General features: G+C 45.0%; 1 protein-coding gene across 1 annotated transcript in view; it reads left to right on the top strand.

The window, feature by feature from the left end:
- The first annotated feature begins 4,360 nt into the window (after nt 1–4,360).
- Nucleotides 4,361–14,455, top strand: part of TFCP2L1 (transcription factor CP2 like 1) — a 33,112-nt gene continuing 23,017 nt past the window's right edge. Inside the window, exons 1-2 of the mRNA XM_033065410.1 lie at nt 4,361–4,439; nt 8,571–8,722. Of these exons, the coding sequence (XP_032921301.1) occupies nt 4,378–4,439; nt 8,571–8,722 (214 nt within the window). The 5' untranslated portion in view covers nt 4,361–4,377. The remainder of the gene's footprint in view (nt 4,440–8,570; nt 8,723–14,455) is intronic.

The raw sequence follows: 14,455 nt of genomic DNA, 5'->3' as shown, positions 1-14,455 counted from the left end.
AAGAAAATTTTGATTCTGGTGATAAAATCAGGACAGTCAAAATGATTAATATGACATTGGGGAGAGCTTGCAAATGAGGCTTAATTTCTGTGGCAAAAAGACCTCGTGGATACATCAGTGCTATGTTGTGCCTGGAAATTTAGTGGCAGCTGGAAATTTGATGGTGACCTCTGATAAGTAAGAAAATAGTGAGGGTTTTAATGAATGACTTGAATAAGAAAACGAGCCTGTCTGTGTGGTATTCTTCCTGATATTTGTTTTGCTATTAAGTTCAGTTAATGTGGTTCTCATTGTGTCAGGATGATTGTGTTGACAGCACATCACGACGTACGAGCATCGGGGCAGTTTGACTGTCAGGGAAGGGGATGCATTGCTGCACACTCACAAGGTAGAGCAGGAAGGTGACTTTAGTAAGATGGCATTTGGAAGCCTTTGGCAGGAGACGTCAGAGATTGTAAAGATAGAAAGAGTCCTGGTGAGCTTCTTTGCTCCCCTCTGTCAGACTAGCCACAGGACCTAAATGAATTCCTTTCTGTTCCACTTTTCTTTTTATTTTTTCTTTTTCTTTTTTCCCCCCACCCTTTTTTTTTTTTTTTTTGGTGAAAAAGAATTAGTCTGTAATTATATCTAGAAGATGGGTATGGCAGGAGGTGGCTTTAACCACAAAGTTTGGGAAAGTTACACTCATGGTTGATTACATTCACTGCAGTCTGTTCTCAGCCTCGCTTTATTAACTTGCTGTGTTTATTCTGTGGCTCTTGTATCTTTGTTGTGAAGTTCAGGAACATTTTTTATGAAATGTTGATTTTCCATGTGAGTATTTATAGACTATGTTTGAGTCACCTGTTAATCTTCCTCTTGTAAAACCAAAATAAGCTCTGTGTTTCTGTCAGTATAATGCACACTTTCAAGACCTAGTCCATTCTCAGTTTTTCCAGTTCAGTGTCCTCCTTCTTGGCTATAACACCACGACTACATTCATACTCCTGGTGGTAGCCACTGCCCAGAACTTCTGTTCAGTAGAGGGCAATGGGAACCCATCTAGGCTGGTTTCCATCTGAAAAGTGAACCAGCAGGGAATAGATGAGGAGACCTTGAGGGTCAGTGGGCTACCTGTGAAAGCCTTGACTTGGCACTGGAAGCAGCCCCAAACCCTGTCAAAGGCAAAGCAATGTATTTTTTTTAAATTTAGAGCAATAAGGGCTGTGTAAAAGCTGTTCCTTTCTTCATCCATAATATTGCAGTTGATTAAAACCTCGGGCTTCCTGTCCTTTCTAGTTTCTGGTAGCTTCAGTGTTTTCCAGGGAAAGTTGAGCGAATTTAGCCAGTCACAGCCCAGTCACATTTCTTGGTTATCTTGCAGAGTCTCCTTCAGTATAACTCCCCCAAGGATCCCCAAATCCAAGGCTGGAAACTTGAGCTAAAATACACAGAAAAGCAACACAAAAGGCCCATGCTGACTATTTTTCCTAAAAGCACATGCAGTGGTTGGGTGGCCACCTCAGTAAATCTCTGCAGCTAGTTGCAGATCCATGCAGCTCATCCAGATTCTATGGTCTGTGCAGCAGGAGGGAGGTGGAATAATCCCTGAACAACCTTGGCTAATGCTCCCCAGAAGCAACTCGGATGTTTATGATGGATGTCATAAAGGTATAGAGATGTCCTGTTTCTTTTCAGTTTCATGCAAGTGGAGTGTTTCACTTCTTTTACAGATCTGTAGCCATCTCTACAGTGTTATAATGCTCACATCCCTTTAGCCCCTTGGCTAATGGAAACACTGTTCTCCCAGAGCAGAAAGTGAATATGTGACTGCATCTCAGTCTCTTCACTCAAATTCTACTAGTTTGGTTCCAGGTGCTGAAAAGCTGATCAAAACCTCTTGACTCTCCAGTGAAGCAGATTAAAAACGTTTCCCACTCAGTGCTTAGCTAAAGGGATTGGAATGAACACTGAAGCAGCAGAATGAACTTTTGCACTAACTCACTGGCACACTACTTGGGTTTCCAGGTACAAATATTCACAGGAAAAGACACTTGTTTTTTAAATACCTTTTTTTCAACACAAAAAGTATACCAAGGTCCCTTCGTAGCATTACTTCAAGTAGAAAAACCCATCAAACTAAATATTCAATCAATCCCTTTTAATCATATGGTCAAAGTATTTTACCATGGCAAAATGAACAAACATCTAAAATGAGAGATGAAAAGCAATCAGCACAGCAAAGAAATTAATCTGGGAAGAAGTAAGAGAGTAGAGGGAGGTTTGAGTGAGAAAGCTGTGGTGGACAAAAGTTCTTTACTGAGGGGCTGTGTTAAGAGCAGATGCTGGGAGCCCCAGAGGGGAGCAGAGGATGATTTGGCCTATGAAATGTGCTGGGTTCTGAAGGCCAGGAGAAGATATTTGATGCTGTGGTACAAACTTCTGCACTGGGGCAAGAGCAGCAGTTAGACCAGAAAATGGCTGAGATTTATTTCAGGAGAGGTAGACAAGGAATAAAGAAGTCTTTTTCTTCATCAGATTTGGCTTAGAAAGGAATGGGAAGAACAGGAATGTTTAAAAGACAGAGCTGCTGCCAGAGCCTCTGTAAAATCATTTAGTAGATTTCACCTTATTTTCTACATTCATCAACAGGCTTGAGAGGAAATTAATGGGATTATTTTAAAGTAATTTTCACTCCAACATATTTACTTTCTAGAAGGAAAGTAAAGGAAATATAATCACACCAGACTTGATGGGATCCTTTGTTTTACACAGTGTAGCAATTTACTTTTACATTGGGCTTCATATTCCCCCAGTAGGTGCAGCAAGCTACTTAAACCGTGGAAGGATATTTACTATTTAGAGAAGTCCTTGGACAGCTCAGCAAACTTTGCTTTGTTTCTCTGTCCAAGAGCTATATATAGTCTTTGCTTAATCAAGGTCTCAGATGTTGTGTGAGCAGCGCTAAATAATTTCAAGAGTATAAAAAAGAGAATTCCAGCTATTTTGTTTTGCTAGAACCAGTGTTTGTCTGTGTAGCAACTGAGGATACTGTAAGGGGTACATTGATTTGTGCTATTTCTTACCTGAAATTAATATCCTAAAAACTTTTAGATTCATCCCTCGAAAGCTGCATATTTACCTTTCAGGCTACCTTGTTCTTCACCTCAAGATACAAAAAACCAATGCCTGTAGTTATATTGCAGCTGACTCTATTGGGCTTGACCTACGATCTATAAATGCTATGACAGTATCAATATTCTATAATCACAGCAGGAGAACAGAAAATTCATCTGTCTGAAAAAACTCAGTGACAGTGAAATCTGACAGTGAAAGCTGACAAATACCCTGAGCAAAGTGCCTTTTTCTCAGCTGCAATTTGACCAGGAGCCTCAGGGACAGGAAGCCCTCTCCTGAAAATCTGACTGAAAGGTGTTTAACGACTCAGAGTAGTTCAGGGTCTGTTTCCATTTCTGCTGGTGGACAATATGAAATGACCAGGTGGGGAGCCCCTCTGCCCTTTTGTTTCCCCCCTCCAAACTATCAGATCCGACAGGGACTGGTGGGACGTGAAGCTGCCCTGAGAGCAGCAAAACGACAGCTATGGACAGCTCTGAGGGTGAGGATCAGGATCTGCAATTTGAAATTGAAAAGAATCTGATTTCTCCGTACTGTGTTGAGATAGAAAAGGCAGGAGGGTTTCGAATGGGCTAGGGGTGAGTTTAGTCTCTGACACTGCTCTCCTCTTCATCCACCTCCTCTGGCAAACTTTGCCTCTTGCACTCTCAGTTGGCAAGTATCTCCTGACACAAAGGTCGCATTAACATGAGGCTCAGGGCAGTGTAAGAGACAGCACTGAGCTGAAGCCCATCAGCTGTCGTTCATTCAGAAACAGGGACCTCAGGGGAACCTGTGCAGGGCTTGCACACTGGTGTGGGATGGAGCGGCTCGCTTTAGCACAGCTCAGAGGGCAGGCTCCAGCACAGCCGGAGCTCCCCCTGGGGCTGCCGTGCCCTCACACCCGGCCCCAGCCCCGCACGCCCGGCCCCAGCCCCTCACCCCTGGCCCCGCACGCCCGGTCCCAGCCCCGCACGCCCGGCCCCAGCCCCTCACGCCGCCCCGCGCCAGGCCCGTCCCTCGGGGCCGGCGCTCCGCCCCGGGGCTGCGCGGCCCGTGCCCGCCGGGAGCCGGGGCTGGCGCTGGGGCGGGCCGGGGGAGGGCTCGCCCGGCTGCGGAGCCCCGGCCCGGCCAACCCGCGCCCGCCGGGGCTGAGCCATAAAAGCGCCGGGAGCCGGCGGGGCCGCGGTTCCAGCTGGCGGCAGCCGTGCCGGGCACCCGTGGGGTGGGCAGCGCGGCCGCCGCTCCGCAGCGCAGGGACCGCCGCCCGCCTCCCCCAAGATGCTGTTTTGGCACACGCAGCCAGAGCATTACAACCAGCACTCGACCGGCAGCTACCTGCGGTGAGTCCCGGGGCCGGCAGCCCTGGCACGGGTGGGTGCTGTTGGGTCGGGTGCCCCCGTCCCGCGGCCGCCCGCCCGTCGGGTTTCCCGGCGGCGCTGCCGGTGCCACCCGCGCCGCTCCCTCTATCTGAGAGACCTCTTCCTTTTTTTTTTTTTTTTGCGTTCTCTTTTTCCTTCTTTATTTTTTTTTAGCGCCTGTTTAGACAGCTCTCTGTGGCGTTGCTCTGTTCCTTGTGCCGTTCCCTGTTCTCCGGGCTGGGGTAGCGCAGCTCCAGGGGAGGAGGTGCGGCAGCGGCGGAGCGCTGTCAGAGGTCTGCGGAAAGCGCCTGCTGGCAAATTGAGAAGGCACCCAGTTTTCTGGGGATGGGATTTCTTTCTCTACTTTTTGGGACGATGTGTGAAAAGCGCAGAATTTCACTTTCTGAACTTGCCTAAACCAGCTTTTTCCTGCCTCCGCACAGTTGCGTTTAATTAAATGTGCCTAATTTAAGTACAAGGGCTGCTAAACAATAGTCTGTGACATGTGTAGCACAAACCCGTGTTTCCTCCCTCAAAACGATGTCAAAGCAGGCAACTTTGGGAGTTCCCTTTTTGCTGGGTGCTTGTGAATTGTTTGCTTTCTGAAGATGTAAAGCTCAGCCGTCAGCTGGTGTCGATTACTGGAGTGGGATTGTGCTGAATTGTGGCAGTGGAGAACCTGGCTGTGGCCCAAGAACCCTGACTTTCAAATGTACCCCCATATAACCACTCTTGAGAGAACATTGAGTTTGTCTGGGGAAGCACTTCGAATGCAGATAATGCTTCCTTTTCAAGGAGACACACTATCTTGACTATTCCTGCTGCCTATCAGTGTGCTTGGAAAGGAATTTTATTTTGGACTAAATAATAATCTCCCATTATCAAATGATACAATATTGGGAGATTCTTGCCTTCTGGCAGCTTTTCTGTTTCTTCGTCCAAGATTGTTCATCTCCTCCCTCTGTCAATAACTCAGTTTCACAACATGTATGTGGCAAAAGTCTTGTTCTCTCTTGCTTTGCACTTGCAGAGCTGATTAATTTAGGACAGTGGAAATGGTACTAGCAGAGGAGCATCAGCACTGGTGCTTGTGTATATTCTCCATTAGAGAGTTTTTACGGTGGTCAGGCTGCTTCGTTAACTCTGTGGATTTTTAGCAGGGGTAGTACAAGATCATCAGGTCTGGGTCAGGCTTCACTCCACAGTTTATAGGTGGGGGATACAGGATACCTGTTCTGTCAGGAAGGATGCTGGAATGGAGGTGACCTGTTGGTGCTTAGGAACAGACTTCAGCTTTAGTGAGCATCTGCCTCTGTGAACGTGGTCGGTTTGATCTGGGATTAAAAACTCTACAACCACTTTTATGGCAACAATGCCCTCAGGCTGAACAAAACCCTTGTTTTTTATATAGAGATGGGTAATTCTGGCCAATTTACTTTCCATGAGAACGTGTCAAGACATGTATTTCTTACAGGGGCATTTTTCTGCTGAGCAGTGCCTTTCTGAAGGCTTTCCATACCCCCTTATGTGACTGCACAAGAAACTGAAATAGCACAGTATTTGAAGTTGCTGTAATAAAAGTTTGTGTAAGTTATATTTTGCAGAGATAAAGAGCTTTCTATGTATTTGAGACATCTGTGTATGTTCTGCTATACCTCAGTGGTATTTGTAGCTGGAGCAAGATGATACTACAGAAAATTTCTTGTAAATTTTCATTTATTTTTTATGAAAACCCAGTATGTGTTTTACTCTTTTTTCTGTCAGCTGATTGAACTCTCAAATAACTTTTTCTCCTCTCAGGTATGCAAACTAACTGTTATTTAAAACCAGAACTGTAAATCTGTAGCATAAGGGAGAAAATTGGGAGAGTTTTAAGGAGTTCAACTTTTTTTTTCTTTTTTAAGGATAGGAGCTGTTGTAAAAGCCCGATTTTTTTCTCTATACTTGATTTGCAACTCTTGAGTGAAGAGTTGAAAAGTGTTGTGATGGCTTATATACTTGAAACTTAAAAATTCTTTTGACCTCATTCTAAGTTCCAAACACTTATAATAAGGTCGAATATTTAAGAAGGTCTTGACCCAAAGCAATTATACCACAGCCCATTAGTTCAAATGCTCTAGAAATAAAAATGTGATTAACTTGTGTGGCTTCGTTGGAGCTTTAATATGGCTGAAGCTTTCCAGAACCAAGTCATGGATTCCTGCATACTTGCAGAATTCAGCGATCAGACAGCTGTGCTGGGAGGTGTAAGGGTGCAATGAACTTGATGTGAAATATGGTATTTAAATTTAGACTTCCTCTTGCCTAAATTTCTCAACTGTTTCAGGTAAGTATATGTACAAATCCCTCACCCCTAACTGTTAAACACAGGCCAGACTTTGTGTGCTGTTTCTGAAGAAGTGCAGAAGTTTTTGGGCGCTGGAGTTTTTGACCTGTTCTCATCTGTAGAGCCACAGGCATTCAGAGAGCATTGTGCAGATGAGGGGGGTTAGGAGCAAATGTTGGCATCCTTAGGAGCAAATGTTGGCATCCGGGCTGAGTGAGATTACTCCGGAGCTGTATCAGATCCTGCATGTGTGTGGAGCAATGCTATCTATTTCAGAAATCTACTGCAGGCATTTCTGTCACTTCATTACTGTAGTAAATCATCACTAAGGAAAAAAAACCTCTCTGTGGCAGCAGTTAGGCAAGAGCTGTGATTATGTCAGTAATGCCAGGAAGCAAATGGGGCTGGATGCCTTCGAGTGGCTGATAGTATTGAGGGTGTGGGGTTGGAAGAGAAAACAGAGATGGGTGTTTCTTTTCTCTGCGTCTGAAATGACACAATTTGCTCTCTGGCATTGTTTTCCCATAAACAGGAGTACCTGTGTTTGAACCAGGCACTTGAGCAGTTTACTCTAAACTGCTGTGCTGTTTCAGTGATGACCTGGGTAGCCTTCAAGGTTGTGAGTGCTATGAGTGGATCATTAACTGAACACGCAAGGAAAAAATTCTTAATGCCCTTCCAGGGTGCATGCCTGTACATACTGGTTGGTTTTTCTTAAAGCATTTTGTGTATGGGAGTGTCAAAAGGAGCAGATCTGCAGCCTGTGTAAAGAGAATCTTGAGTCTTCACACATCTGGAAGAAATAGAGGAGAAAAAGAATGACTAATTTTGAATTGTCACCGTGTTCAGTATAATCCTCCTAATTTGGAAAGGTATTAATGTTTTAAGTAGGTGGACGCAGTGATCAGCTACATTAGTGGCATAGGAAAGGCTAATGTGGTTCTTCAGTATCAGACAGGCTTGAGATAAGGATGCTTATTCCTGACACCTCATTTTGTACTAATCAACTGATCATTTGTTGAGCTCTCAGCCTTGTTAATATCAGTTCTGCTTGGGGATTAGTGTGGGTTGGGATCAGCCTGGGACTAAATCAGTAGGCAGGTCACTATCAACACTTTGTAAAGAAGTGAGAACCGGGGCTGTGTGCAGGTCCTGGTGAAGCTGCTCTCAGGCACCCGTGTGTGCATTCATTAAGATAGCCCAGTGCCGACTTACGAGCTGCGTGATTCCTCGGGACCAGGTTTATTAGAATGCAGGGAGATATTATGAATCAATTAATACAACCATTCATGCCATCATTTACCTGAATATCTCCTTTGTACACCAGAGGTGTGGCTGCTACTTGAAGACATTTTACTGATCTGACATTCATCTGTCAAAGTGCCCTTTCTTGCCTTTTTTTTTTTCTGAAAGGTTTTCATCTGAGAACCTGAGAACTCTTAATTAAATATGTCCACAAGGATGAAGGATTTATTTTTGATATTTTTTTTCCTCATCAAGAAGACTGCTTAACTGAAAAGTAAATCTGATTTATTTCTTAAAAACTAATTCTCAGACATACTCTGTGTTGCCGGTGCTATGTTCTTTTGTGTGCGGTGCTGATATCCTAGATGCAGTTGTTACCTGGTTAAATTAAACAGGCCAAATTCTTCCTCTTTTAGCCATTTTAACCTGGTATTTCTCCAGTGACCACCCCTGTTATCTCAGATCATGAGAGCCAAATGCAGATTGAGGGCAGGATAGTCCATGAACTCTTTGCAGCTGACTGTATAACTTGTGCCTTGCAGAGATGTCCTTGCGCTGCCGATCTTCAAGCAGGAAGAGCCGCAGCTGTCTCCTGAGAACGATGCCAAACTGCCACCCTTTCAGTACGTCCTCTGCACAGCCACCTCCCCCGCCGTGAAACTGCACGAAGAAACTCTGACCTACCTCAACCAAGGTAGGGTCTGCAGTGCACTGAAGGAGAGGATATTTCCTGGGAACAGTTCATGCCATTTAATCCCATACTTGGCCTTACTGGGAGGGAAGTGGGATGGGAAAAGAGGGATAGAAGTGGGGAGGGGGGTGGAGGAAAGGAGGAATACTTAATTTTCTGCATTTAGATACCAGATTATCAACTATGTTAAAATAATGAAGTACCACTGAATTAACTGTTGACTTAAGGCAGTGTTACAGCATGCCCAGTTCCCTGTGGCAAAGTACTGGCTTGATCTCAGCTTAAGGTGCAGCCTCCTGCCTTCATCTCACAAGGCCAGACTAATGAAGCAGATGGGCCAGCTTGGACTGGGGAGGGCTCTTACCACTGCAAGTCCCCTGGCACTGCTGGAGGGCATAGCTAGGAAATGATTTTGCAGGTATCAAAGTGCTGCTGTGAAGTCTGGGCAGAGTGATGTCTCTCCCACAGGCTGGCTGGTGTGGCTCTGCTTAGTGCCTAACTTGACAAGTTGCCAGGGTTCAGTGCAGCAAGGTCCTCTATAGCTGACCTCACAGTCTAGTTCATACTCCTGGGTGAACAAACACTGTTTCTCTGTGTTCTTTTCTTTTCCCCCCGTGGCAGCATTTGTGCAGACACATCTGTGGTTGGTGTTTGGCTGTCACCTCCTGTGCGGAGGTCTTGAGTGGCTCAGATCTCCCTATGCACAGACTATGTTAAAACATTTACACTCAGTTTCTGCCAGGCTGTAAAAAAGGACCTAACAACAAGCTGAAGGCTGGCTACCCTCTTGCTGAGATCCTTTCCTGCCTCAGGATACTGCCCCAACTCCTTAAGCTTTACGCACTGAGTAGGGTGGTGAGCTGGGTGCTTCCCTGGATAGGTTTCTCTTAGTGCTGGTGGAAATGGAAGCCCTGACCTCCCTTGGACTCTGACCTCTGGTGCAGCTGGCTGCTGGATCTGTGTTGGTAGCTGGTAGACCCACAAAACCTCCACAGAAAGATCAGTGAAGTACTGCAGGCTCTACCCAAGGAACCAGGTATTTCCTGTCACATAAGCTGGCACTGTTCTGTCTCTCAGGATCAGAAGATGCTGGAGATATGTGACTGTGTAATCTCTGTTTATTCATCTAAACACAGCAGATCCCAGGAGATTATGGTGGGGTGTATCAGTTGTGAGATTGAGATGAATCTTCTTATGAAACACATAAAAGTTTTTTTTTAAATGAAAATCTGTTGACAGCCAGGTATTTTAGCATATATGAAGCAGTGCCTACTTTTTTACCTTGGCAGGGAAAAAGTTAGACAACTTTAATGCAATACCATGAGTTTAAAAAATGCCTGTGTGATTGGATTGGTCCCCATTTTCCTTTGTAAAAGGCTGTTACTGCCTTATAGATAGACCATGTTGTGTTAGGCTTTGTCCTGCTTGCTGTTGGAAGGAGTTGTCTACTGCTATGTCTTGGCACTGCTTCCTGCTTCATTGGCATTTCTTGGATATCATCTGTCTTTCATCCCTCAAGGTGGGATGTGTCTTTGCAGAATACACCTGAAGAGCATGAAGCGGGGCAGGCCTGGAGGAACAAAGCAGGGATGAGGCTGGCAGGAGCTGTGCAGAGGAGCAGAGTTGGGAGGCTGGGGTGTCTAGTTTCTGTTAATGGGCTATTGGTGAGAACATTGCCATGGGTTAAAAAAATGAAGAGGATTTAAAGGCTCTGTCATAAAATTAATCCCCTTTATTAGAGTTATGTTCTATGAGGTTGAGGAGGTGCGTGAAGGGACCTCAAGGCAGCTGAGGTTTCTGGAACCAATGCTTGCGGCATGGGAGAAGAACTGACTGACTGTGAAGCACAGTGACCCAGCTACAATGCCACAGCCATCTTGTGAAGCAATTTAAAACCATTCTCTACGCCTTATCAGCTTCTGCTGGCTGTAAGCAAAGGGACAACTCTTGCACCTTAACCTCTCTCTGTGTTTATAATGGATTGGCCAAGCACTGTTACATAAAGCTTCCCTTCTTGAGTGTAGTGATGGATTACTTGAGCAAATGGGTAACTTCATTAATGAATGTCCCTCTGCCCTGCCTGTGTGTCACTTATGGCTGGCTTGTAGTAAGGTAGATACAAAGACACAGTGGCTGTCCCAGCACCAGCAAAGCAATTCACATCCAGTGTGGTTACTTTCCCAAATTGTGAGTAAAGGATTTGAGGTTTTCTGCTTGCTGGCTGATTCTTGCTACTTGCTGTTCAAATGTTCCTTCTCAACTTTAGCTCTTCACCACTCAGTTACTGATCTTTTGTTGCTGTGAAGCAGCTTTGCTTCCTGTCCTGAAGCACATTTTCCACATGTTACTGGCTCAGTGGTGGTGAGTGGACCAGCTCAGTAATGTCCATGTGCAGACCTGCATGGAAGAAAGCTCTGTCAGACCTGACCTATGGGCTATGGAAAGCTGGAAGTGCTGGGTTGCAAATTGAAGGCCAAGTTGCAGAGCAGAGATAGAAGAGGAATCAGTGGAGAGTTTCACGTGAGATCTGAAGACTTCATATGGGCTAGGAAGGAGGCTGTCCAGTGGCTGTGTTTGTGTACAGGTGGGAGAGAGCTCCAGGCTTGTGGACCACAATGGCTTCTCTTGAGCCTTGCTACTTTCAGAATAGACCCAGAGGAGTGGTCAGTGTGTTGAGGAGAAAGAGGTCTTTGGCCTGGACTCTTTCCCAAAGACAGAGGCTGAGAGGACTCTGGAGCTGGAAACCAGAGACCAGTGTTTTCACCAAGGGGCAGGGGAAACATTTGAGAGGGAGCATAACGGAGTGAGCTTAGCTGTTAAGTTGACTTGGGGACATTCAGCAGTGGCAGAGTCCCAAGTTTGTCTGTTCCAGTTTGAAACCATGAGTGCTCTCTGGCCACAACTCTAGAACCAGCCTATAAATGAGGTAACTAGAGTCAAATCGGTGGTTTGGTTTCCAAAGACTGACTCATTACACTTGTCTTTCCCCCCTGCCTTCCCACATGCCTTGGGAAACTAAAGCCAAATTGAATGCAGGATTAGTTTGCTGATCCTTAGGGCAGTTCCTTCATTAAGAGATCTTTACTGGATCTAAGGAGGATTACTCATCTGATGGGACAAAGTACAGGCTTATTATTCTGGTGTCTCAATACCACTCCACCTTCAGTCCATGAGACGGTAAAGGTGCTGTCCTTGCACTGGAAGCTGCTGCTGGCATTGCTCCTTCGGTCAGGCATCACATCTGTCAACAGAACTACATTGTCCAGAAGTCTTGCAGCACAAACATCCTAACGTTTCTGGAACTAGCCTGCCTTTTAGCACTATTTCAGTGTCTCCTGTGGATAGGGATTTTCAGACAAACAATCAACCAGCAACCATATTACAAACCACTGCTTCAGCAAGATGGCTTGATGCAGTGCATACTCCATGGTCTGCAGTCATATGGGGTGTGGTTTGACCATAGCTGGTTGAAACCAGTTTCAAACATGGACAGAAATGGAAGCAATGAAAGGTGGTTCCAGAAATTTCAGCAGGAGGAATGTGGAAGAAACAAGCACTGTGTACAGTAGATCTGAACACCAATAAATGTGAGGAAATAAAGTCATTCTTTTAAAAGACAAAATGTCAAAAATCACAAAAACCTGAAAGTCATTGCCCAAGGGAATCAGCTTGTAGTGCCAGAACCACATGTGGACTGTGAGCTGTTCAAGTCATGATTTTGTTTCATGACCAGTGTTGGGCTGACTCAGAATCTCAGATGTTTATTACTTCAAATAAAGAGAGGCTAAGTTTAGTGGCAGAGGGTCACTGAGAGCAGGCTCAGTGAGAAATCCAGCACAGTGTCCCAGTGGTACTTCACAGTAATTTGCCTTCATCTGCTGTGAAGTTTTCCTGGGCTCCGTTCAGCTCTCCCAATCTGCAGTGTGTGACTTGTGGTTCTTGGCTGTATAAAGATTTTAGTGTACAGCTGGTTAGGGTTTGGAAGGCTGGACACCTCTGCTTTATGGTGTCTTCCAGGAGTCAGCCTTAGTGCCAGTCCTAGATGGTTCAGAAAACAAACCAAAAATCCAAGCCATGAGGGAAGAGCACTAATGTCTGAGAGAACCTGTGATATTGGGAATATTGCTGTAGAGGTGCATTAGCAAATGATGCCTCATAAACCTAATGATGGACTTAGTTTGAGTCTGGGTCGCATCTAAACAAAAGCCCCACATTTCAACCCCAGGCTGCTAAGGCATATATCAAGTTCAAGATCTGTGTGCATAAACTGGTACATTTTAAATGGTGCTGCATTTAAAATCTGTTGGGTGTTGTCCTGCCTCAGCTGAAGTGCAGGTGTGCTGGGGTTGCTTCTCCATAGAAAGATGCAGGAAGCACTGGGCAAGGGACAGCTGCAGAGGATGCTTTGGAGTAGATTCCTAATTGTTTGGGTAGAGGATGAAATTGCTTACAGCAGGAGGCAAGAGAGAACCTTTGCCTCCCTTAAAAAGTCTAAAGTTCACATTTGGTTGTCTAATCTTCTACAGCCAGAGAACTCAGTTTTAAACACTGAGATTTACAGTAAATGAAAAAAGCTGTTTTATATTGACGTTAACTCATACGTAATTGAGTTTTTATGGGGTCACAACTGCCTGTATGTTTGTACTTTTCCTGGAACAGTTCTTTATTTGCCTGAATTAATTGTAGAGAAGGCTGAGTGACCAGCTCTGGCTGGGTGTGCTTCTGGTTTAATTATAGCTCTATTTATGGGGATATGTTTTCTTTGTCCTGTGATAGGAACTACCTCTTTTCCTAACGGTCACTGCCATCACTGACCAGGCTCTGGGCATGGGTAGGAGCTCTCTTGCTGGTTGCTTCTCCCATGTGGACAAACGCTCCTTGCCTGAGATCACATACACAACAGTGGCTTTGTGTCAGTGAGACTGTGAGTACCAGGTACTCCCTGGTGCCTGCTCGCCTACCCATGCACCCTTTTTCCCTAATCCTTATGGGGTGCCATACTACTCCTTGACTCATTTCCACTCTGTTCTTGGGTTTGGATGGCTTAAGAAATGAAATGGCTAGCAAGGCTAATTTGTGTTTCCCATTTTTGAAAGTGGCTTTTGGTGTTTTTGGTTCTTGTGGTGCACTTCATCTTAGAGAAGGAATTTGTCTCCTGCCTGACTTTGAAGACAGCTCTGAGTAGGTTCTGGTGTCTCAGCTGAAGCCATTAATTGTGCTAGAAGCAATTTCCCCATATGTTTGGCAGCTCTGTCTTCACTTGGCAGCCCAGGATAAACAACCCTGTCTCCAAACCACACCATCCCAAAGCTCACTATGAATCTTGCTTCAGATGACAGGGCACCTCTGCGTAAGTAGAGCATCTGACTTCTGTTGTCCCTAGGAAGCTAGAATCTCAGTTGTCTTTTAACCAAGAGGCTGTTTTCTATTCTTTCTGTAATCCTTTCTTCTGTCGCTAACATCTGGATGAAATTCAAACGGGATTGTGAACTTGCTGGATTGTAGCTTGTGCACAGCTCCTCCTGGAAGCCCCTAGACTGCATTTTGTTCCCCCATAAATCTTCAATATCTGTGAAAAAAGGGAGTGCTCAGAAGTTCCTCAGAATGTAGTAAGAAGTATGAAAATATTGGGAAGATTTTTGCTTATATTCTACTTTTTTTTTTTAACTTTACCCCATTATCCGTATTTGAGATTCCTTTATGACAGATTTTTTTGCCTATGATTTTACAGGATTT

Source organism: Catharus ustulatus, chromosome 7 (genome assembly GCF_009819885.2).
Source record: "Catharus ustulatus isolate bCatUst1 chromosome 7, bCatUst1.pri.v2, whole genome shotgun sequence".
NCBI classification, from domain to species: domain Eukaryota; kingdom Metazoa; phylum Chordata; class Aves; order Passeriformes; family Turdidae; genus Catharus; species Catharus ustulatus.
Note: the sequence above shows the minus strand (reverse complement) of the source record. Positions and strands in the feature narration are given on the sequence as shown.